This window comes from Leucoraja erinacea, chromosome 3 (assembly GCF_028641065.1).
Source record: "Leucoraja erinacea ecotype New England chromosome 3, Leri_hhj_1, whole genome shotgun sequence".
In the NCBI taxonomy this organism is placed as follows: domain Eukaryota; kingdom Metazoa; phylum Chordata; class Chondrichthyes; order Rajiformes; family Rajidae; genus Leucoraja; species Leucoraja erinaceus.
In genome coordinates, this window is record NC_073379.1 from 17,577,527 (window position 1) to 17,602,416 (window position 24,890).

Sequence of the window (24,890 nt, forward strand, 5' to 3'; positions counted from 1 at the left end):
TGCTGTTAATCTGCCTTGAAATGGAAATACACAAAGTGCCACAGAATTGTGCAGTCAAGGTTAAAATAATGGCCTAAGATTGTGGTTCATGGCATGTCTAATTATTCTTCATTAATCAAACCCAGCAGTGCTGGCTCACCACAGGCAAATTAAAATGACAGAAAATGCTGAATGGCTTAGTGGGTCAAAGAGCAACCATGGAGACAGGAAGGTATAGTTACTGATTCAAGTTGACGACCCACTGTCAGAATGACAGTCAAGTCGCTGGGGTGTAAATATTAACCCTTGCTGTTCCTTCTCCACAGATGCTGCCTGAGCTGTCTGGCCTGTCAGGGCTTCCTTTCTTTCATATATTTCTAGCATCTATAATAGTCATAGTGATATAGTGTGGAAACAGGCCCTTCGACCCAACTTGCCCACACCAGCCAACATGTCCCAGCTACACTAGTCCCACCTGCCCACGTTTGGTCCATATCCTTCCAAACCCGTCGTATAAATGTACCTGCCCAACTGTTTCTTAAACATTGGGATAATCCCCGCCTCAACTACCTCCTCTGGCAGATTGTTCCACACCATTTGTGTGGAAATGTTACCCATCGGATTCCCATTAAATCTTTTCTCCTTCACCTTAAACCTATGTCCTCTGGTCCTCGATTTGTCTACTCAGGGCAAGCGACTCTGTGCATCTACCTGATCTGTTCCTCTCATGATTTCATACACTAAACTCTCCCGCACTTTTCAAACAGTCAGGACAAGGACAAAAACTACTTAGTTTTAAGCGCCTAATCTATAATGTTGTGTTTTTTGTTTTAAATTGTCTCCAGATGTCTCTGGACAGTCAGAACCTTTTCCCCCAGGGTGGTAATGTCAAAGACTAGAGGGCCCACCTTTAAGGTGAGAGGGGAAATTTTTTTACGCAGAGAATGATGGGTGCCAGGAACACACTGCCAGAGATGGTAGTGAAAACAGATACGATAGTAGCATTGAAGAGGTATTTAGGTAGGCGCTTAGATATACAAGGGATGGAGGGATTTAGAGGAATGGAGTCAGATGAAATCCGTACAACTTGGCATCATGTTCAGCATGGACAGTGTGGGTCCTGTTCTAGACACAAAAAGCTGGAATAACTCAGAGGGTAAGAATGCATCTCTGGAGTAAAGGAATGGGTGACGTTTCGGGTCGAGACCCTTCTTCTTCAGAGACACTCGACCCGAAACATCACCCATTCCTTTTCTCCAGAGATGCTGTCTGACCCTCTGAGTTACTCCAGCATTTTGTGTCTATCTTCGGTTTAAACCAATATCTGCAGTTCCTTCCTACACTGTGTTGGTGTTGAAGGATTGATAATTCAGATGTGTGGTCTCACGTTTGCACCCACGGCACTTTGTGCGAGTTTCAATTTGTTAGATTTTAGAAAACTGCTATCATGATATGTGGTCAATAAAGATCACCAACAATATTTAGGTTAACTATAGTTTACTTTAGATTAGTTTAGAGATACAGCGCAGAATCAGGGCCTTCAGCCCACTGAGTCAACGCCGACCAGCGCCAGCGATCCCCACACTATTTGCACTATCCTACCCTTAGGACAATTTACATTTCACACCAAGCCAATTAACCTACAAATCTGTACGTCTTTGGTGTGTCGGAGGGAACCAAAGATCTCAGAGAAAACCCGCGCAGGTCACGGGGAGAACGTACGAACTCCGTACAGATCAGGGTCTCCGGTGCTGCAAGTGCTGTAAGGCAGCAACTCTACCGCTGCGCCACCGTGACCGCCTGTAACATTCCCTGGGGTTGAAATCAAAATAGTCTCATGAATCAGGAGGGTCTTAGCGTTGGTACGAATGTAATGCCACATCTCAAGAAATATCATGACTCCCAAACCACATCTAGTGATACAGGCAGCTTTTGATTTGAACAATATACTATTTTGTATGTTGATTTTGTTTTTGGACTAAGTATTTGTAAAAACAAAACACATCTAGTTTTTATTTTTGCCTTTCAGTGATGCCCTTCTTCCAACAACGCAACGGTTAATTTGAAATCTGTCAAATTTAATAATTACCTACTTAGTAATTCGGCTGATTAAAATTAACAGCACAAATTAGTCGAATCAGCAGCTCTAATTCTAATTCATCCATTCAGCAATCGTAGGATGAAAATTATGAGAATCCGTTACAACCTCTTGATCCTTTGTTGTCTGCATCAGTGCAGGAGTGTGGTGAGTACATACAAGGCAAGGCCATCACCATTGACTGCTTCAGTCTGCCCATTCTGATAGTGGTTGGCGCCAGAGATCAGAGTGCAAGTTGCACAAGGCAGAGCCTTAAAAAACAGGGGCAAGTGAAACAGGAGGATGTAGATGGGACACCGTGTTGGGGTGGCACAGTGTCGCAACAGTAAAGTTGCTGCCAGCCACGGGTGTTGTAAGTACGGAGTTTGTACATTCTCCCCGTGACCGTGTGGGTTTTCTCCGAGATCTTCAGTTTCCTCACACACTCCAAAGACGTACAGGTTTGTCAGTTAATTGGCTTGGTATAAGTGTAAATTGTCCCTAGTGTGTGTAGGATAATGTTAATGTGTGGGGATCGCTGGTCAAAATGGGCTCGGTATGCCGAAGGGCTTGTTTCCACGCTGCATATCTAAACTAAACAAAAAGAAATGATACTATCGCAAACTGACGTTCCGAGAGAACCCTGAGCCTGCGCTCGTTGGAGTTTAGAAGTATGAGGTAGGATCTCGTTGAAACCTACCGAATAACAAAAGGCGTAGAGTGGCTGTGGAGCGGATATTTTCAGTAGTGGGAGAGTCTAGGACCAGAGGGCACAGACTCAGAATAAAAGGACGTACCTTTAACATGGAGATGAGGAGAAATTTATTTCACCAGAGGGTGGTGAATCTGTGGAATTCATTGCCACAGACGGTTGTGGAGGCCAAGTCTTTAGGTATTTTAAAGCAGAGATTGAGAGCTTCTTGATTCGTAAGCGCATCAAAGGTTACGGGGAGAAGGCAGGAGAATGGCATTGAAAGGGAAAAATAGATCAACTAGGTATGTTGCAAAATGTACCTGAAGCGTCGCTGAAAATCTGTCCCAGCCTGTGTGCGCGATGTTGGCGCCGTTTAGAGGGGGTCGGGTTTAAAATGCGAATTTCCCTAGGCTGTTCAAATCGAGGATGTTCAGCCTAGTTAATTATTAACGGAAAATTCGCTGGAAGATTCCGTCGCTTGAGCTATTATTACTTTTAAGGGCTTTATCTAATTGTTGTAGTAGTTTAAAAATTAACCTCTAAACCCCGCGACCGCCGGCAACTGGCCGGATCTCATACAGGGGACAACGGAAGGTAGGCTGTTTATTTTTACATTAAAAAGGGCTTCTTAAGATCCCTTTATACAAGTTTAATGTTGCGAGTAGCTAATTTGGGCCCCATTATATCCCGCAGTATTTTTCTGGGCATTTGGGGGCACAAATCTACCGCAATGTGAACATTCTAAACCAGCGCGTTCACAGGATCCCACTAGAAAGCTGATTTAAATGGACTTTAATTTACAGCCATTGAACACTAAATTCCTTCCATTTTGCCTATAAATTAATGTAAATGAGATTTAAAAATCATGTTTTATTGTGAATTATTTGTGAATATTGTTTGGACACTTAGGCTATTTAAAAATGTTAATAATTTATTAAGAAATGGATAGATGTTTAGATCTAGTAATTGAATTTTGTAATTAGCTACAATTGGGTAACTAACTAATTATATGCTTTAATTTCAGGTCATCCAAGTAAGATTATTTTATATTTGTTTCAGAATGCTTCAATCTATGATAACTGAAAATTTCATTCAGTTCTCTTAATTTTTAAGAAGGTTACGGGCATTTGACTGTCCTCGATCACAACTTTTTTGTTATGTCCATAGAAAATCAATAGGGAACAAGATGCTAATTTCCGAGTATGAAAATGGCCATAACTTTTTTAATACTTGAGATATGAAAGTGAATTAGGTGTCAAATTAAACTTTTTATGCTTTATCTGATGGGATAAATTGCAGCCTTGATTTTTAAAATCTCAAAATTTTGTAACATTGCTAGATCAACCATGTTTGAATGGTGTAGTGGAGTCGAAAAGCTAATAGACCCAATCTCCTCCAATGTTTTATAATCTAATAGCTGTTGGTCCATGCCATTAGAGACTTCTGATAGATAATCCCCCCAAAGTTGGCTGTGAAATTATTAGCTGCAATGCAAGCGTCCTTCCTTTGATCATTAGGAACATCATGGTCTGTCGGCCATCGGAGAGGTAGCCCAGAAGCTCCATGAAGGGTTTGTCAACAGTTCTACATTTCCTAAAGAGAGGAATGTAATCAACTCAGACAGATTTGGTGAATTTGTCTGCACACTGCACGCATGACCAACAGTGCACCAATCACTATGAAATCTCTGTTTAAGAAAGAACTGCAGATGCTGGAAAAATCGAAGGTAGACAAAAAATACTGGAGAAACTCAGCATGTGAGACAGCATCTATGGAGAGAAGGAATTGGCAACGTTTCGGGTCTGAAGAAGGGTCTTGACCCGAAACATCGGCAATTCCTTTTCTCCATAGATGCTGCCTCGCCCATTGAATTTCTTCAGCATTTTTTTGTCTACCACAAAATCTCTTATGCGTCTCATGTGGGTACTGTTCCATTGTGATGTGCTTGAAATTCTCCTACTCTGAATCTCTGGAATACTTTATCCCAGAGGCTTTTGAAGGCTGGACAACTGGGGTATTTAAAACGTAGATAGATATGTTTTGAATGAGAGGAGAATTTCAGGCTATGGGGAACTGGCACGGAACAAGTCTAAGATAGATTGAGCCAGTCAGAGATGTGCTCCATGGAAACAGGCCGTTCACCCAAACTCGTCCATGCCAACCAAGATGCCCATCTATGCTAGTGGAAACAGGCTCTTCGGCCCACCGGGTCCGTGCTGACCAGCGATCCCCAATTATTAACACTATCCTACACCCACTAGGGACAATTTTTACATTTACCAAGCCAATTAACCTGGGAGGAAATCGAAGATCTCGGAGAAAACCCATACAGGTCACGGGGAGAACGTACAAACTCCATACAGGTGGCACCCGTAGTCGGGATCGAACCGGGTCTCCGGCACTGCATTCGCTGTAAGGCAGCAACTCTACCGCTGCGCCACCGTGACAGGCCCTTCAGCCCACTGAGTCCACACCGACCAGCGATCACCCTGTATACTAGCAATATCCGACACATAGGCACAATTTACAGAAGCCAATTAACCCACAAACCTGCACGTCTTTGGAGTGTGGGAGGAAACCGTACCACCCGGGAAAAACCCATGCTGTCACGGGGAGAACATACAAACTCCATACAGACCGCACCCGTAGTCAGGATCGAGCCTGGGTCTCTGGCGCTGTAAAGCAGCAACTCCACCATTGCGCAACCATGCAGCCCTCTCTTCAGCTTTTTCCCTCACTCTACTCCTATTAGTCTCATGAAGTGTTCCGACCCAAACATCGCCTGTCCATGTTCTCCAGAGATGTTGCTTGACCCATCGAGTTACTCCAGCATCTTTTTATGCAAACCAGCATCCTCAGTTCCTTGTCTCTGTCTCCAGTGTTTTCCCAACGTCACCCTTCATTGTGCTATAATATTATTTCTCCTCGATAAGTGAGAAGCAAAATGCAAGGTGGAAAGTATTACCTTGCTTATTTTGTTTTATTGATAAACAAGTTGAGATTCACAAGTGCTGATATAAAAATTTATTTTTTTATGAAAATATAAAATTTCATATCTTACACTACAAAAACATATACACAAATACACACACGGTGTCAGGATACAGCTCTTAAAATAAATAAAGCACGCTAAGGTCATTAAAATTTCATTTAGTTGTAAACAACAGAAAGCAATGTGTCAACTCTAATAGGATTTACCTGTATGTGTTTGTTTATTAACCAATAACTGAAAGCTTCTGATGCTGTTAACTGGCTCAACTGTAAGATGCATCCCTCCATGTTCAACTGAGCTGTAAATTACCTTAAAATAATAACCCATTTTTCTTACAAAATGCCCGGACCACCCCTCGCAAGTCTGCCCCAAGCTTAACGCACGCTTCAAAATGATCATGTTAGTGTGGAAATTCTTTGACACTCTCGAGCTGATTCTTTTCATTGGAATGTTATTTCCACGCCTGTCCCACAATCTGCCTTCACCTCCAAAAATACACATCGCTGGGAATACATCTCACTTTCACACCATCCCTACTCTTAGAACATGGCACAGTACAGCACAGGAACAGGCCCTTTGACCCACACTTGCCATGCTAACCATAATTCCAAGGCCAACTCTTATCTGCCTGTGCATAATCTATATCACTCCATTCCCTAATTGTCCACGTGCCTATTCAAATATCTCATAAATGCCACGATTGCATCTGCCTACACTGCCACCCCTGGCAGTGCATTACAGTTAACCGCCATCCTCTGTGTAAAAAAAAAAATGCCCCATACATGTCCTTTAAATGTTGCCCATCTCACCTTAAAGCTATGCCCTCTTGTATATACTTTGAGTCTCATGGTTTCTGCCAAATTGCCACAGGTCCACCAAGGAATTCAGTTTGGACCATCTTCAAATGAATGGCATTGTGCCAATGAAGATGAGTTATGCCAGCGCTCACCAGAAAGATGAACCGTTTGCTGTGGACTGGCAGTATATGATCAGAGCCTTGGAAGATCTATTCCTTTGACCCCTTCTGTCCCAGCATGGTGCAGGCAGTCCTCCGGATCTCTGTCAAGAGGCATCTTTGTCTGCCTGACTCTTGCATATGCGGTGCGGAAGACACGGCTGGACTGAAAGCGTGTGTATACCTGGCAAGTTACAGATCTCGAACGTAAACTCTGATTTTCCTACAGGGAGAACGTACAAGTTCCGTACAGACAGCACCCGTGGTCAGGATCGAACCCGGCTCCCTGGCACTGTGAGGCAGCAAATCTACCCCTCTGCCACCGTGCTGCCCGTAATGAAGAAAGTCCGAGTAAAATTGCTAAAATCATAATTTTAAATTTAATAGGATGGCAATTGGCTTAAATTGGATCAACTTAATGTGCGACTACAGTGAGTGTTGGCCTGCAACCAGTTTTACAAATAACAGCATGTATGTCTGCATTGGATGAAAGGCCCCATTTAAACTAACACTTCAAGGCCTTTAACCTACACAAGTGGGAATGTCATGACAGCTATTCATCTGCCATAATCATTCTGACAAACTTCAGTGGCACTAAATCTCTCAGAGGCTGTGCAATGACAAGCTTTTAGTTTTTTGTTAAGAGTCATAAGACTCTGTGTTAGACATAGTTTGGAAACTGACTATTTGGTCTAACTTGACCATGCTGACCAAGACGTCCGACCTACGCTGGTGCCACTTGCCTGCATTTGGCCCATATCCCTCTAAATCTGTAGACTGTGATTGGAAACTTGTGTTGTCTTTCCGCTGACTGGTCAGCAAGCAACTAAAGCTTTTCACTGTACCTCGTTACACGTGACAATAAATTAAACTAAACTCAATCTTTCAGTCTGAAGAAGGGTCTCAACCCAAAACGTCACCCATTCCTTCTCTCCAGAGATGCTGCCTGTCCCGCTGAGTTACTACAGCTTTTTCCATCTATTCATATCCAAGTATCTGCCCAAAATTGTAGAACATGGAGGTGCATAACAATACCTTGTGTGACAGGCAGAACTCCCAGTCACCATCAGGCCTTCTTGAGAGTTGCATCACCTTCAGGCATTGAACAAAGTGCCAACCTAGATGCATCTGTACCCACAGCTTCGTGGCTATATTAAATGGGACCAAATAGCTCCAAATGCCATCACTGGTGGAAAGGTTGCAGTACGGGCACACACCAGCAGTTGGCTGTTGAAAAGATGAAAGCAATCTGAACTCCAGTGATTGAAAACGTGAACGATTTGTATTTCTTTGACAAATCTCAAAGATGTATTTTGTGGACAAATACAGACAGTCGGAAGTGTTAAAATGTTCTTCGAACCAATCTTGACGCATTTTTCACTGTAAATATCATCGGCAGGTTTGTGTGGCCTTGGCAGGAGAAGAGGACTTTTAAAAGCATGCTTAAAATAATCGCAATGAACCTTTGCATTGCAAATAGAGGTGAGAAACAGACAACGTTTCTAGTGCTGGAATTCTTCTTTAAGTTCTTTGAAGTTGAAAATTAATATCAATAACATTTATTTGCTATCCTTAATTAGATGATTCACCTTTTTTTTTAAACACTAAGTCTGGAGTTAACTAATAGCTCAGCTGCCATTGTTCATGAGGCCCTAGGTAGCTGTTCGCTTCAGTGGAGATGAATTGAATGAGTTCACCTGTTTTGTAGTTTCAGATTTCGAGACAATAATTTACCCAGTTGTTACAAGAAGAGTGAGTCTCATCTTTAACACTGATGTATAAACAAAGGGTCAAGATCTGCATATTAGTCAGTCCCTCCAACCAGTGAGATAATGGCTGATCTGGAACCCTAACTTCATGTTGATCTTGGATTTGAAACGATTAATTAAGATATCATTAGCTTCATTTTATAGGAGAAAGCCCACATGACCGACCTGCTTTGCAAGTCAAGAGTTGCCTCCTAACCCTCTTTGTCCCAAGTATAGTTTAGCTTTGAGATGCAGCGCGTAAACAAGCCATTTGGCTCACCGAGTCCGCACTGACAAGCGGCTGACCATTAACACAAGCCTGCACACACTAGGGACAATTTACACTTATACCAAGTCTACAAGCCCAAGCCAATTAACCTACAAACCTGTACGTCTTTGGAGTGTGGGAGGAAACCGAAGATCTCGGAGGAAACCCACGCAGGTCAAGGGTAGATCACCATTGAATGCATTGCATAACATGGGGCCGTTGCACTTTTATGCTGCAAACAAAATGAATGCTGCAGAATATTATAACTTGTCATAGAGTCATAGAGTGATACAGTGTGGAAACAGGTCCTTCAGCCCATCTTGCCCACACTGGCCAACATGTCCCATCTACACTAGTCCCACCTGCCTAGTCCATATCCCTCCAAATCTGCCCTATCCATGTACCTGTCTAACTGTCTCTTAAAACGTTGGGATAGTCCCAGCCTCAACCACCTCCTCTAGCGGCTTGTTCCATACACCGACCACCCTCTGTGTGAAAAAGTTACCCCTCAGATTCCTATTAAAACTTTTCCCCTTCATCTTGAACCTATGCCCTCTGGTCTTCAATTCACCTACTCTGAGCAAGAGCCTCTGTGAATCTACCTGATATATTCCTCTCATGATTTTATTCATCTATAGAAGATCACCCCTTTTCCTTCTGCTCTCCAAGGAGTAGAGTCCCAGCCTACTCAACCTCTGGTTATAGCTCAGAACCTCTAGTCCTGGCAAAATCCTTTAAAATCTTCTCTGTACTTTTCCTAGTTTGACAACATCTTTCCCATAACAAAACTTGTCTATTTTAGTGTGGGTGACAGGTTCAGTAGGATTTAGGACACGAGCATTTACTCCCAAAGGAACATACTGGGACTGAAAACTGACAATTACTTATTTACTTCTATGTAGATTTTTAAAATAAAATAAAAAAAACGAAATTGTCATTATATATTTTCTCTTTATGAACCGAGATCTCTATTCCTCTTTATTTCTCATTCTGTACTTGAATTGACTTTGAAATCACTCGTAATGTAAATTTCCTTTCTAGTCATTGATTGTTAATATTTCAGTCCTTCAAACTGATTTGATTGGAGATGCTTATCCCGTTTCATTCAGATGCCATGCGTTTCATTCATGTGATGATAATAGACTAACACCAATAACACTGTGCCAATCTGCAGCCGGGAACATTAAAAGTTAACGTCCAAGAGCAAATCCGACACATGAGGCACTGAGAAATGGAGACTGGCCGATTGTTTCACTGAACACCTTCACTCAGTCCGCCTGAACCTACCTGATCTCCCGGTTGTCAAACACTTTAACTCCCCCTCCCATTCCCACACTGACCTTTCTGTTCTGGGCCTCCTCCATGGTCAGAGTGAGGCCCAATGCAGATTGGAGGAACAGCACCTCATATTTTGCTTGGACAGCTTACACCCCAGTGGTATGAATATTGATTTAGTTAACTTCAAGTAACCCCAGCATCCCCTCTATCTCCATCCCTCCCCCACCCAAGTCACATCAGCTTCTCGTTCTCACCTAGCAAACAGCAAACAATGGACCTGTTGCCTTTCTCATTATTCTTTTGGATAGCTTTCATTCATTTGTTCTACAGTATATACCTCTCTCCATCATATCTCTCGTTTCCCCTTTCCGTGACATTCAGTCTGAAGAAGGGTCTCGAACCAGAGCGTCACCCATTCCTTCTCTCCAGAAATGCAACCTGTCCCACAGAGTTATTCCAGCATGTTGTGTCTATCTTGATGTGAGGCACAGTTGCTTTAGTGCTACAGATAGTGAGGGCTCGCTATCTCTGAACAGTGCAGTCTGTTGTCAGTCCAAAGGAAACAGCACTCTAGCATTGCATCTCTCAGCTTCACGCCGAGCGGAACCAAAGCAGGTCGAAATTTTAAGAAAATGTCGCCTATCTTAAGAAAATTATACAGTTAATTTTGTTACACAGAGAAAAGTCTGTACCGTGCTGTAGCAAACTGAACAGTATATACAGATGAAAATTCAGATGTAGCAAGAGCAAAGTAAATATACTTTCAAATAACATTTCATTATGCGCTAACATTTTTAATCAATAAATACAAGACTGTCAAGCAAAGAGCTTATATACTACGTTCTATAAGTTATTAAATATAGCATTTTATAACTGCATTTATAATTTACAAAAACAAATTACTACAAAGTAGTAAACTTAATGATATTGCTCTTCAATACACGACTGTTGGTCATTAAGACAGGAAACTAATGTGGAAATGCTGTTATTTTTCAATCGATTGAAATTGACCAGGAAGTCAGATGCTCTCCGTAAAGAATTATTAGTAAAGTCTTGAACTGCAGAAAAACCTGTTAAAAATCCCGTCGCCACCTAAAAGCGGTGCAACTGTGCCAAGGTGTTCAGTGATGCTTGATGTGGAAGTATGTGGATGAACTGTGACCCTCACGGGATTTGTCTTAAATACGTCATTTTCCAGTGACGATAATTTCAAGGTTTAGCAAATTGGTGAATTCGAACACAGAAACAGTAAGGTGAGCATTAATTGCATTCTCTAGTTCGAGGGAATTCACACCCCCACCCTACCCCAACCCTCCCTCCCTCTCTCCCTCCCTCCCATAACCCCCCACCCCCGGAAGACCCCATTTGCACGCAGGAAAAAACACAGGGAAAATAAAAGTGCAGAGTGACCCACGGCAGCTCAGGCAGTTAGAGAGGGTCACACAGGCACCATGCCGTTCATGAACTGAACTCGCAGCTCCTGAATGCTGTTCATTATCTTCTTTTGGTGGCCAGCAAGACTCACACCGATTCTCTTCAAATCTCTGCAGGAACAGAACGCACCAATGTTTCAAGTGAAATGCAAAAGAGTTCAAACTTTCTACTGTCACCGCCTAAGAATAGACACCAAAGGAAAGGATGGAGGCATAAGGGCATGTCATAGGAGCAGAATCAGGCCATTCAGCCCATCAAGTGTACTCTGCCATTCAATCATGGCTGATCTATCTCTCCCTCGTAAAGGGCCTGTCGCGCTTTCACGACCTAATTCACAACCTTTTTTACTCGTAGACATTTTTCATCAGGCTAGAAAAACGCCCCGACCTACTTGATGCCACAAGTATCTACGACTAGCATTACGACATACCTACAACCTACCTACGACCTCGTGACAACCATGCTGCGAGTATGAGTCAAGGGCAACCTCGGCAGAGGTGGTGAATTAGGTCGTGAAAGTGGGCCTTAACTCAATTTTCCAGCCTACTCCTCATAACCCCTGACACCCGTACTAATCAAGAATCTATCTATCTCTGCCTTAAAAATATCCACTGGTATCTAAAAGCATTGAGCAATTATCATCGGAAGGATTCATCCCTGAAATGCCGCTCTGCCTGTGGAATAACCAGCTGACAATCTTTGGTAAACAAATCCTCCTGCAGTTGATAACAGCCAGCCAGCTTGCATTTCATCAATTGCAACACTTATTGTCAAGATTTATCGGAACATTTCCCAAATGTGTAACCGCACGGGCGGAACAATTTCCGGGGTAGAAATGTCCAACACTATAGGGCATGGCTATACGGGTGAGAGGGAGGTATTTGGGGGATGTTTTGTTACACAGAGGGTGCCGGATCCTGGAATGCATTGCCAAGGGCTTGTGGTGGAGGCAGATCGGAGAGTGGCACATGGATGCGCAGGGATTAGAGGGATATATATGGATTGTGCACTGGCATGTGAGATCCGTTTCACTTGGCATCAAGTCCGGCACGAAGGGCCCATTCCTGTGCAGGACTGTTCTCTATTAAGACATATACAACCATGCTGATGGTCAACACTACTAAAAGGACTTTTATAACTTCAACAAGGAGATGTGATGGTGGCAATTGTGGGTGGTAGTCAATGAGGCGGGGTTTATGATTGTGCTTAGCACCACTTTCCACCCAACAACCCAACTTCTGTTAGAGTTTGCATGAGACCAGGGGGGTCAAGTGGTGTCAGTCCACAATAGGGTTGGAAGGAGATCCAGCGCAGAGTGGGTATACACGAGCCTGCCTCCCTGACTCAGATCTCACTTTTATTGCTACTCTCAATTGGGAAGTAGAGGAAAGTGATGTGCAGAAAATAACTGCAAATGCGGGTTTATACCAAAGATAGACACAAAGTGTTGGAGTAACTCAGCGGGTCAGGTCACATCTCATAGAGTAATTGAGTGATACAGCGTGGAAACAGGCCCTTCGGCCCAACTTTCCCACGCCAGCCACCTTGTCCGGGCTACACTAGTCCCACTTGCCCGTGCTTGGTCCATATCCCTGCAAACCTCTTCCTATCCATCTCTGGAGGAAAAAAAGGAAGGGTGATGTTTCAGGTCGGGACCGTTCTTCAGTGAAACCAATGAGAGTGAAAGTGAAGCCATGTTGTGTCTTCATAGGCGTTTTAAAGTTTAATATGTCTCCCTCTTGGAGACCAGCTAAAGTAGTGCAAATGCCATCAATATAATGCATGGAATTTAAAGGCAGCTGTGGAGCAATGTTGGTCACCTAATATAGTCAAGGATTCCACCCTTCCTGCCATCAGTATCTGTCAGTCATCAACTCCTAATCATCACTGGCACCCAACAGCAGTGGTATTATTCTGATGGCCAGATAACAATTGCACTGAAGAATTTTCAAGACAACAAACCAGGAGGTAAAAAGCACAATTTATAACTATTTTTTGAAAAACATTTTACAGAACGTAATATTAAGACATATACAGCATTTAGAAGTTGAAACATAAACATTTTTTTAAATCACCATTTTTGAAAAGGCATAGATCTTTAAAACGGTTAAGTGGGGTGCAATGGCAATTTACACGTAAACTCTAGGATCAATGGGGTTATTAAATGAACAGTGGCTTAGTGTGGTTTTTAAAACCCAATTACATTTTGTATCTATGCTTAATATCTCCATGGTTACTTTACAGTGAGAATAATTAGAAAATAGGATAGACATTTGTATGCATACTCTATACAATCCATACAGTAAGATTTGGGCAATATATTCTGCTCCTGAAAATCATAGTCATAGAATAATACTGTGTGGAAACAGGACCTTTGGCCCAACTTGCCCACACCGGAGAACACGTCCCAGCTACACTAGTCCCACCTGCCCGCATTTGGCCCATATCCTTCCAAACCTATTCTATCCATGTACATATCTAACTGTTTCTTAAACGTTGGGATAGTCCCTGCCTCAGCTACCTCCTCTGGCAGCTTGTTCCATACACCAAGCACCCTCCTTGTGAAAAAGTGCATCTCAAAGTCCCACATTTTACATTTCAGTCAAGCTGAATTTCAGAAGCAGATTATTGTGCACATAGGTTGTTGCTAAGGGTAGATAGTGCATACAATCCAAGGTGCATTTCTACCTGTTACATTATCTAATTTCATTAATTTCTTACATTACAGCGATGAAAGCGTACCACGTGGAATCAAGTGGGTTATGGTCCATATTGCTGCATTTCTGCTTTTCTACTCCAGAAACTGCTGCAATATTTCCTGGATTATTAATGGTGAGCACCCATAGCCGCACTCATACCCACATCATAAATTCTGGTCCATGGACACACCAGTCAAAAAACCAATGTGTGGGCAAATGGGTCCAATGTACACCAATATATACCAGTTCCCATATATCTCTAGGTAGTGCATCTCAAAGAGACATGGACAAACATCACACTTTTTTTTACATAGTTCTCAGGACACGGTGACATATTCCCAACATCCATGCCGAGAATTCTATAAACTAACTGGTACCCTGCGGGCAAAGTGGAGAAATGCCAGCAGGGCCAGATAACAATGTGGACACTCAGTGTACAGCTCAGATGTCTTTACTGGCCTGAGCCCGTGAGCTACTGGGGCGGCACAGTGGCGCAGGAGCGGAGGTGCTGCCTTACAGCACCAGAGACCCAGGTCCAATCCTGACCTCGGCTACTGTTTGGGTGTTGGGTGTTGCATGTTCTCCCTGTGACAGCATGAGGTTTCCTCCCACATTCCCAAGGCATGCGGGTTGGTAGGTTAATTGGCTTCTGTAAATTGTCTCTAGCGTGTAGGATAGAACTAGTGTGCGGGCGATCGCTGGTGGAAGCTGTCTCAATGGGCCGAAGGGCGTGATTTCATGCTAAATCTCTAAACTAAACTAAACTACTGCTCCAGTACCTGCTGCTGTACACCTGGATAAATGCCTTACGGCATTTACAAAGTACTTTGTGGGATTCTGCAGCCCAGAAATACTCACTGATTTTTTACCCAGCCCCTGTGAAACTGCCTGATCTTGCCATTGAACGTGAAAGAGTTTATGACTGGGGTATTAAACGACTTGAGCTCTACCTTGGCCACAAAGTATAACCCAGTAGGAGGCATTCCCAAATCTGCGGGTATATCGGTACATTCTGCAGACAACAAATGCTGGAGTAACACAGTGGGTCAGGTGACTCCCCGGAGAATATGGACAGGTTGCATTTCGGGTTGGGATCCTTCTTCAGAATCCAAAGTGCTGGAGTAACTCAGCGGGTCAGGAAGCATCACTGGAGAACATGGATAGGCGACGTTTTGCATCAGGGCACTTTCTTCAGATGGTCCTGCTGGGTTTACTCCAGCACTTTGTATTTTTTTTTGTGTAAACCAGCATCTGCAGTTCCTTGTTTCTACTGACAATACTGTTTGTGTTTTGACAGGGCCACAGCACTGTAGTTTGAACAATCTTGCCAAGGATCTCTGTGAAGGTCTGTACAGTGAGGTACTAAAGTGCTAAAACACAAGTGCATATATCCCAAACATCACACTGTTGATTTGCCTGATGGACACACATGTTTGAGATGGCCATGTGGATGTTAGAATGAGTGCCTCTTGCCCCCTTTATAATGTAGATGATCAAATAAACTCGAATGGACAAAGCGCATGAAATGGGAAAACGGATGTCCCTTCGTCTACTCCTTGAATTCTAATGAAAAGTCACAGATCAGACACATCATCTCCATATCTCCCTCCCCCGTAGATGTTGCCTCACCTGGAGTATTTTCTGTTTTTAAATCCTCTGACAGCAATTGTTGTTGTTAAAATAGCAGCCCATTTGGAGACGCTTGTCTATTGACCCTACGGTATTAGAGTGGTGGCGCAGATTCCGTTTACTAATAAGTATGTGGATCGGAGACGAATGCGGGACTTGTCTCCTCGTTCAATGGATCTTCCTTTCCTGAAGTGCGTTGCACCTTACTCGCTAGTAGTCAGGAAGTAATTTGTGAATACCTCGAGGTGACAATAGATTCCACCACTCCCATTCATTAGGCATTAAGCAGCAACACTGAATAGGAAATTACTCACTCCAAAGTTATTTTGGTAACCACATCCAACGACGTGTATCCACTCTCATTGAAATTGTCCGCATACTGACCCATCTTAAGTGACTCCAGCCACTCCCCCACGGACCGGTATGCATTGAAACCCATCGTATTGTGGTCCAGTAGCAAGTTAGACCCTCTGGAACAAAGAAAGAAACAATGTCAAGCTGAAGTCTTTGATAACTCATCTAGGCACTTAATCAAGTGGGTGTGTAGGTGTGCAGCCAACTCCTCATCAAACCCGTAGATAGACACAAAGTGCTGGAAGAACTCAGTGGGACAGGCAGCATCTCTGTAGAGAATGAATAGGTGACGTTTTGGGTCAAGACCCTTCTTCAGGCTGAAAGATTGAGTTTAGTTTAGTTTATGGTCACGTGTACAATACCCATCAAACCCTCCAGGTGTGCAGAATGGTTAATCATAAAGGGGCTGTCCCACTGTGGCGAACTATTGGCGAGTTTAGAAGAGTTTAGGAGAGTTTGACAACATGTCATGTTGAAGACCTCCTTCGACTATGTAGAAGACCTCCTTTGACTGTGTTGAAGACCAGCTTCGACTAGCTTTGTGAAAATTGGGCACCAAATAGTGGAGAGTGAAGACGACTACCTTCGATTACCTTTGATTACCTTTGACTACCCTCGATTACCTACTAATAACATGCCTACCTACTACGAACTACTTCGACTAAACCTGCGAGTAAAAAAAAAAAAATTGATTTTTTCCCATGGAGACCTTTTTTACTCGCAGGCATTTTCCAACATTGAAAAAAACGCCGCAACCTAGCTGAGGCCTCGAATACTCTCGAGCATGAAGGAGAGTTACAAAGACCTTCTAGGACCTCGTGTCGACTATGCTACGAGTACGAACTCGCGGATTGGGTCGCCGCATTGGGACAGCCCCTGAAGGTCATTAATAAATACCTGTTCTCCTTACCCACCCACCTATCCGCTCTTGTCCCAATCACACCTGAAACAAGTTATAAATGAGACGTGATATACGCACCTTGTGGAAGCATTGACCAGCATCTTCAGGCTGCATGGATTGCGAATCATCTTATCTAAGATGCTAACTATCTCTTCAAATCTGGGCCTGCTGTTGCGCTCCTTCTGCCAACAGTCAAGCATTAACTGGTAGAGGGTGGCAGGACAGTCCATGGGAGTGGGCAAGCGGTAGCCTTCATCCACAGCCTTAATCACCTGTTCCAAAACAAAACGGACATTCATCAAACTGCGACACAAGGAACCGCAGACTCTGTTTTGCAAAGACTGACACAAAGTGCTGGAGTAACTCAGCGGGTCAGGTAGCATCTATGGAGTCTGAAGGGGGATCTCGACCCAAAAGGTCACCTATCCATGTTCTCCAGTGATGCTGCCTGACCCGCTGAGTTGCTCCAGCGCTTTGTGTTTTACTTATCAAATAGCAACATGAGCCCCAGATCACAGACATCCTCTCATTCCGTTATCATTCGGTTTAGCTCCAGTTGGAACTTTGCCAGGTCACTTAGAAAAGGAGATTAGATGGGCAACACAGTGGAGCAGCGATAGAGTTGCAACTTCGCAACGTCAGAGACCCAGTCTCGATCCTGACTACGGATGCTGTCTGCACAGAGTTTGTACATTCTCCCGTGACCACGTGGGTTTTCCCCAGCTGCTCCGGTTTCCTCCCACACTCTAAAAGACGTACGGGTTTGTAGGTTAATTGGGCTTTGATAAAAAATAATGCAAATTTGTCCCTGGTGTATAGGATAGAGCTAGTGTACGGGGTGATCGCTCGTCAGTGAGGACTCGGTGGGCCAAAGTGCCTGTTTCCGCACTATTTCTACACTAAGCAAAATAAAAGGAGATCACATGCAGATAGTCTAACATCAACAGAAGCGTAGGTCATTGACCTGCTATGTTAACTATGTTAAGATATGTTCAGATCTGTCAAGAGTGGTCCTGAACTATCATCCACCTCATTGGAGACTCCGCGACAATCTTTAATCAGACTTTATTGAACTTTACCTTGCATAAACATTATTCCCTTATCTGAACTTTTTTTCGCCTTCCATCACAGTGGAGGAATCACTGTTGTGGATGTTTATGTTAAAATGTATTTTGTGTGTTCTGTTGCTTTTTATTTGCTATGACTGACTTGGCAAATGAAATTCCTCATATGTTGCAAAACATCTTTGGCTAATAAAGTATTATTGTGATTGTGATTGTGAAATGAATATATAGGGTGGTGAAAAAGACATAGAAACATAGAAAATAAGTGCAGCAGTAGGCCATTTGGCCCTTCGAGCCAGCAGCGCCATTCAATATGGCCATGGCTGATCATCCAAAATCAGTACCACATTCCTGCTTTCTCCCCATATCCCTTGATCCCATTAGCCCTAAGAACTATATCTAACTCTCTCTTGAATACATCTTGAAGAGATATGCAGTACTTGCCTCTATTATTCAGGGCATGGAATATAAGAGTAGGGGGATTATGGTACAACTTAATAAATGATTGGTGAGGCCATAGCTAGAATATAATGTGCCGTTTTGGTCACTGCAGTCTTGAAAGGCTATAATTGCATTGGAGACGGTACAGAGGAGATTCACCAGAATGTTACCTGGGATAGAATGATTCAGTTGTGAGGCTTTGATCTGTCTTTTTGTATATTTTTCATTATTTTGTTCTACGTACCTTTTCATATCTCTCCGTTCCCTTTCCCCTGACTCTCAGTCTGAAGAACGGTCGCGATCCAAAATCTCGCCCATTCCTTCTCTCCAGAGATGCTGCCTGACCCGCTGAGTTACTCCAGCTTTTTGCGTTTATCTTCGAACTAAACTAAACACAGGTACAAGCTCTGTGTCCCACAATGCCTGTGGCGAACTTGATATCAAGACAAAAGATAGACACAAAAAGCTGAAGTAACTCAGCGGGACAGGCAGCATCTCGAAGGAATAGGGGTGACGTTACGGGTCGAGACCCTTCGTCAGACTTATCGACCCGAAACGTCACCCATTCCTTCTCACCAGAGATGCTGCCTGTCCCGCTGTGCTACTACAGCCTTTTGGGTCTACCTTTGGTTTAAACCAGCATCTGCAGACCCTTCCTACACATGATATCAAGACAAACTCTTGTCTCCTTGCACATAGTCCATATTGCTCCTTTCCCAGTTCATCCATGTGTACTTACGTCCTGATTAGTCATTTCCCAGTAGGGTCTCTCTCCATAGGACATCACCTCCCACATGACAATTCCATAGCCCCACACGTCACTGGCAGAGGTGAACTTGCGGTAAGCGATTGCCTCTGGAGCTGTCCACCTGATCGGGATCTTCCCTCCCTGTTCCGAAAGAAAAAACAGCAGACATTTACTGTCAGCGTCTGAGACGCCCTGCCTGTTCATGAGTGGCACAGAAATAAGATGCAGGAGTCGCAACTAAATCGAACTGACATGAAGCAGCTGAACTCGTCAAAGCAAATCCCACATGCAATGGCTGACTGACTGCTAATTGGTTGCCTGATTCTGTGCAGATATCCCCAAGCTCAGGGTGGCACGGTGGTGCAGTGGTAGAGTTGCTGCCTTACAGCGCCAGAGACTCAGGTTGGAACCTGACTACAGGTGCTGTCTGCACGGATTTGAACATTTTCTCCGGGAGCTCCCTTTCCTCCCACACACCAAGGATGTACAGGCTTGTAGGTTAATTGTCTTTGGTAAAAGATTGGAAATGGTCCCCAGTGTGTGGGATAGTGCTGGTGACCGGAGATCGCTGGTCGGCGCGGACTCGGTGGGCACAAGGGCCTGTTTCCGCGCTGCATCGCTAAGCTAAGCTAAACTAAGGGGATCTGACTCAATGATGAAGCTGGCTGAAGAACAGTCTGCAACAAGACAATGAAATATACCTCACACGGTCAAAAGCCATGTCCAAAATGTTATAACAACAGCAAGGCAGGGAAGGATATGTAAGAAAAGGGAACTATGCAATTGTAACCTACAATATTCCTTTCTATGTGCAATAAAACGGGAAGAGGTGGCAAAGTGGCATTGAGGTACGGCAGCGACTCTGCCGCTGCGCCACTGTGCTGCCCCTTGGTCACGGCTAGAATTCTCTGCCTGTGACAATTGCATACGTAAATTCTGCCTTTTCAGAAACATTACAGTATTTTTGGAGAAAGATCAAGTGGAGAAAACTCAATAGCAAAATAAATAGTTTTTAAACCAAGACACACATTTTTCCTGCATCTAGCCTGTCCAATCCCTTGCACCACTTCCTTACAAATCACAAATCCCCTGCCAGAGAAAAACAAGCTGAGTAATCCTTTTCTTCTGACGTCAGGCCCTGGCTATATTGGACGGCCATTCTATTATAATTACGGAAAGAGGAATGCAAAGTCAGACATTATTTACCCTGTCCTAAAGCAGGCACCACAGGACATTGCTTATGGAACTGATGCTCTATAATGCTGGAGTAACTCAGCAGGTGAGGCAGCATCTCTTGAGAGAAGGAATGGGCGACGTTTCGGGTCGCCCGCTGAGTTATTCCAGCATTTGTGTCCACTTTCGTTTTATACCAGCATCTGCAGTTCTTTTTTACACACGATGCTCTATTATGTTGATCACGGACATTGAACTTTGTCTATAGATCTGCTGCATGACAATCCTGAGAACTACATGTTATCCACCCTGTATCTTCCCCTTTGCTCTACCTATCGCACTTGAGTTTGAGTTTATTGTATTTATTCATAGTGTGACCTGATCTGTTTGGATAGATTTCAGAACAAAGCTTTTCACTGTACCTTGGTGGACATGATAATAACAAACCTAAACCCCCTTTAGTCAGAGGATGGTGAATCTGTGGAATTCTTTGCTACAGAAGGCTGCAGAGGCCAAGTTAATGGATATTTTTAAGGCAGAGATAGCTAGATTCTTGATTAGTGCGGACGTCAGGGGTAATGGGGAGAAGGCAGAGAATGGGGTTAGGTGGGAGAGATAGATCAGCCATGATTGAATGGCGGAGTAGCCTTGATGGGCCGAATAGCCTAGTTCTGATCCTATTCCTTATGACCTAAACCTTACCCTAAACCTAAACCTTGAATGTTGATGTTAAAGCCTGAAATGTTAATTTTGTCTTCCTCTCCACAGATACTGCCTGACCTGCCGTGTGTTTCCACCAATAACATTTTTTTCAGATTTCCAGCACCAATGCTGTTTTGATTTCCATTTTCCATTGCTATTGTTGTAATCTATCATCAGAAAGTCAAAGACTGAACGAAGTGTCCAAATCAATAATATATTTCAAATTGTGCTATAATACAGTTCTTTGAAGAATATTACAGACAAAACTTGTTTTTAAAAAGTAATTAATTCATAAAGTTTATATATTAGTTATTGTTACCATTAAAACCGTGCAAGTTTTCAAAGAATGAAAATGAAATTTGTTATATTTACTTGCGAAGCCTTGCGGTTCGGGACGGTTCACTGCTATAACTATATTATTGCTTGACTTCTTCCCTGACAACAGGTTGGGATTCAGACTCATCAGGATAAAAGCCAAACAAATGTCTATTTAAATTAATATATTGCTGGCATTGGTGAGGGTCCAGAGGAGGTTAAAGAGAATGTTGGTCCCAGGAATGATTGGGTTAACATAGGATGAGCATTTGACAGCACTGGGCCTGTACTCACTGGAGTTTAGAAGGATGAGGGTGGTTTACCAAACAGTGAAAGGCCTGGATAGAGTGGATGTGGAGAGGATGTTTCCACTGGCGGGAGAGTCTAGGAGCCGAGGGCGCTGCCTCAGAAAAAAAGGGCGTACCTTTAGAAAGGAGATGATATGGAATTTATTTAGTTAGATGGTGGTGAATCTGTGGAATTCATTGCCACAGAAGGCTGTGGAGGCAAAGTCAATGGATATTTTTAAGGTGGAAGTTGATAGATTCTTGATTGGTACGGGTGTCAAGGGTTATGGGGAAAAGGCAAGAGAATGGGGTTGAGAGGGAGAGATAAATCAGCCATGATTGAATGGTGGAGTAGACTTGATGGGCCGAATGGCCTAGTTCTGCTCCTAACATTTCTGAACTTATGAACTAATGCTAAGTACTTGCAATGGATTAAGACCATGGAGAGGAACGTGTACAGGCAAGATTGCAGGAAGCATCCTTCAAATTAAGAGTAAAATATCTGAAACAATGATAGGTAAAATAGGCATATGGTATGCTTGCCTTCATTGCTATGGACAGTGACTATAAGAGTGAGGAATCATGATGCAGCTCTATAGGACTTTGGTTAGGCTGCAATTGCGTGCAGTTCCGGGTGCCCCATTGCAGGAAAGATGTGGGGCTTTGGAGAGGGTGCAGAGGAGGTTTACGAGAATGCTGTCTGGATTAGAGGGTTTCAGCTACAGTGAGGGTCTGGAAAGTCAAAGGTTGAGGGGAGACTTGTTTACATAAAAGAGACTTGAGTACATAAAATTATGAGGCATAGATAGGGTAGACAGTCTGAACCTTTTTCCCCAGGGTGGAAATGCCCAACACTGGACTGCATAGACAATTAAATTGGCTCTTGACTCTTGACTCTTGGACTGCATAGCTATAAGGTGAGAGGGCACGATGTGCAGGGCAAGTCTTTTTACACAGAGAGTGGAGGGGTCTGGACCTTATTAATGGTGGAGGAAGATACGATCGTGGCATTTGAGTCTTTTAGATAGGTGCATGAAAGTGCAGGGAATAGAGGGATGTGGATCATGTACATCGACATGTTTATATCGTTTATATGGTTGAAAGTATCAAGAGCTTCAAATTCCTGGGCGTACACATCTCTGAAGATCTTTCCTGGTCCGAGAACACAAATGCAATTATCAAGAAAGCTCATCAGCGCCTCTACTTCCTGAGAAGATTACGGAGTCGGTTTGTCAAGGAGGACTCTCTCTAACTTCTACAGGTGCACAGTAGAGAGCATGCTGACCGGTTGCATCGTGGCTTGGTTCAGCAACTTGAGCATCCTGGAGAGGAAAAGGCTACAAAAAGTAGTAAACACTGCCCAGTCCATCATCGGCTCTGAGCTTCCTTCCATCGAGGGGATTTAGCTCAGTCGCTGCCTCAAAAAAGCTGGCAGTATCATCAAAGACCCACACCATCCTGGCCACACACTCATCTCCCTGCTACCTTCAGGTAGAAGGTACAGGAGCCTGAAGACTGCAACAACCAGGTTCAGGAATAGCTACTTCCCCACAGCCATCAGGCTATTAAACCTGACTTGGACAAAACTCTGATTATTAATAACCAATTATCTGTTATTTGCACTTTATCAGTTTATTTATTCATGTGTGTATATATTGATATTATGGTATATGGACACACTGATCTGTTTTGTAGTAAATGCCTACTATGTCAAAATCAAATCAAAATAGGATGAACATGGTAAATGGTAGTGAATTGAGGAATGCAGTTGAACAGAGGGATCTAGGAATAACTGTGCACAGTTCCCTGAAGGTGGAATCTCTTGTAGATAGGGTGGTAAAGAAAGCTTTTGGTGTGCTGGCCTTTATAAATCAGAGCATTGAGTATAGAACTTGGGATGTAATGTTAAAATTGTACAAGGCATTGGTGAGGCCAATTCTGGAGTATGGGGTACAATTTTGGTCGACTAATTATAGGAAGGATGTCAACAAAATAGCGAGAGTACAGAGGAGATTTACTAGAATGTTGCCTGGGTTTCAGCAACTAAGTTACAGAGAAAGGTTGAACAAGTTAGGTCTTTATTCTTTGGAGCGCAGAGGTTTAAGGGGGGACTTGATAGAGGTCTTTAAAATGATGAGAGGGATAGACAGAGTTGACGTGGATAAGCTTTTCCCACGGAGAGTAGGGAAGATTCAAACAAGAGGACATGACTTAGACAGGACAATGATCTCAGTGGCGGCGCTGTGAAATGGCTGCAGCTCGCCTGCAGTCTGTCTGTTTTTACTTTTTTGTGTTGTTTTTTTTGTCTTGTTCAGTTAAACTTTTGGTTATTAGGTTGTGTTATATGTGGGGGTGGGTGAAACAGGGCTTTCTGTCTCTCCCTTCGGGGGAATGCGACTTTCTTGTCGTATCCCCCTTCTCTTCCCCCGCCTGAGCTGAGGCCTAATGGCGGAGCTGGCGGCCTCCAACCTGCGACTGACCTCGAGGATCCGGAGGTAGAGCCAGCCAGGACTTACCAACGCGAAGCTGCGGCGGCTTCGAGCTGCGGCGGCGTTCGGGCAGCGGCACGACTCGGCGCTCTGGTGAGGGCGGACGGCATGGGGCTGAGACACTCCTGTGTGGGCGGCCCGGCTACCGGCTGGAAGGCACTCCTGTGTGGGAGGCCCGGTGCGGGGCTGAGACGCTCCCATGTGGGCGGCCTGGTGCGGGGCTGAGATGCTCCCGTGAGGACGGCCCGGCTCCCGGCTGGAAGGCGCTCCTGTGTGGGCGGCCCGGTGCGGGGCTGAGACGCTCCCGTGTGGGCGGCCCGGTGCGGGGCGGAGACGGTGCTCCGGTGGCTGTGGCGGTGTTCTGGCGGTGGTTACCTGAATCCGGGGCTCGGCCACGGGCCAGTGGATGACATCGTCGGGAGCTCGCGGGTCACAGGTTGATGCCTGTTTTCCGGAGCTCCCGTGGCAACAGCTGCGTCCGCTGGACTGGAGGGCGGCAGCTTTGACCACCCCCGGGCCGCGGAGCTTGAACCGCGGGATTGACTTACCATCGCCCGGTGGGGTATCGCCTCAGTTCAGAGGGAGAAGAGGAGGGAAGAGACAGTAACTCTAAGCCTTTTGCCTCCATCACAGTGAGGAGGTGCTTGGTGAACTCACCGTGGT

General features: G+C 44.1%; 1 protein-coding gene across 1 annotated transcript in view; it reads right to left on the reverse strand.

Annotated features, from left to right (window-relative positions):
- Nucleotides 1-11,384: 11,384 nt before the first annotated feature.
- The window catches only part of LOC129695356 (ephrin type-A receptor 5-like), a 290,075-nt gene continuing 276,569 nt past the window's right edge, over nucleotides 11,385-24,890 (reverse strand). Inside the window, exons 14-17 of the mRNA XM_055632230.1 lie at nucleotides 19,253-19,402; nucleotides 17,087-17,280; nucleotides 16,068-16,223; nucleotides 11,385-11,535 (exon numbers count right to left, since the gene is read on the reverse strand). Coding sequence (XP_055488205.1) covers nucleotides 11,430-11,535; nucleotides 16,068-16,223; nucleotides 17,087-17,280; nucleotides 19,253-19,402 — 606 coding nt within the window. The 3' untranslated portion in view covers nucleotides 11,385-11,429. The remainder of the gene's footprint in view (nucleotides 11,536-16,067; nucleotides 16,224-17,086; nucleotides 17,281-19,252; nucleotides 19,403-24,890) is intronic.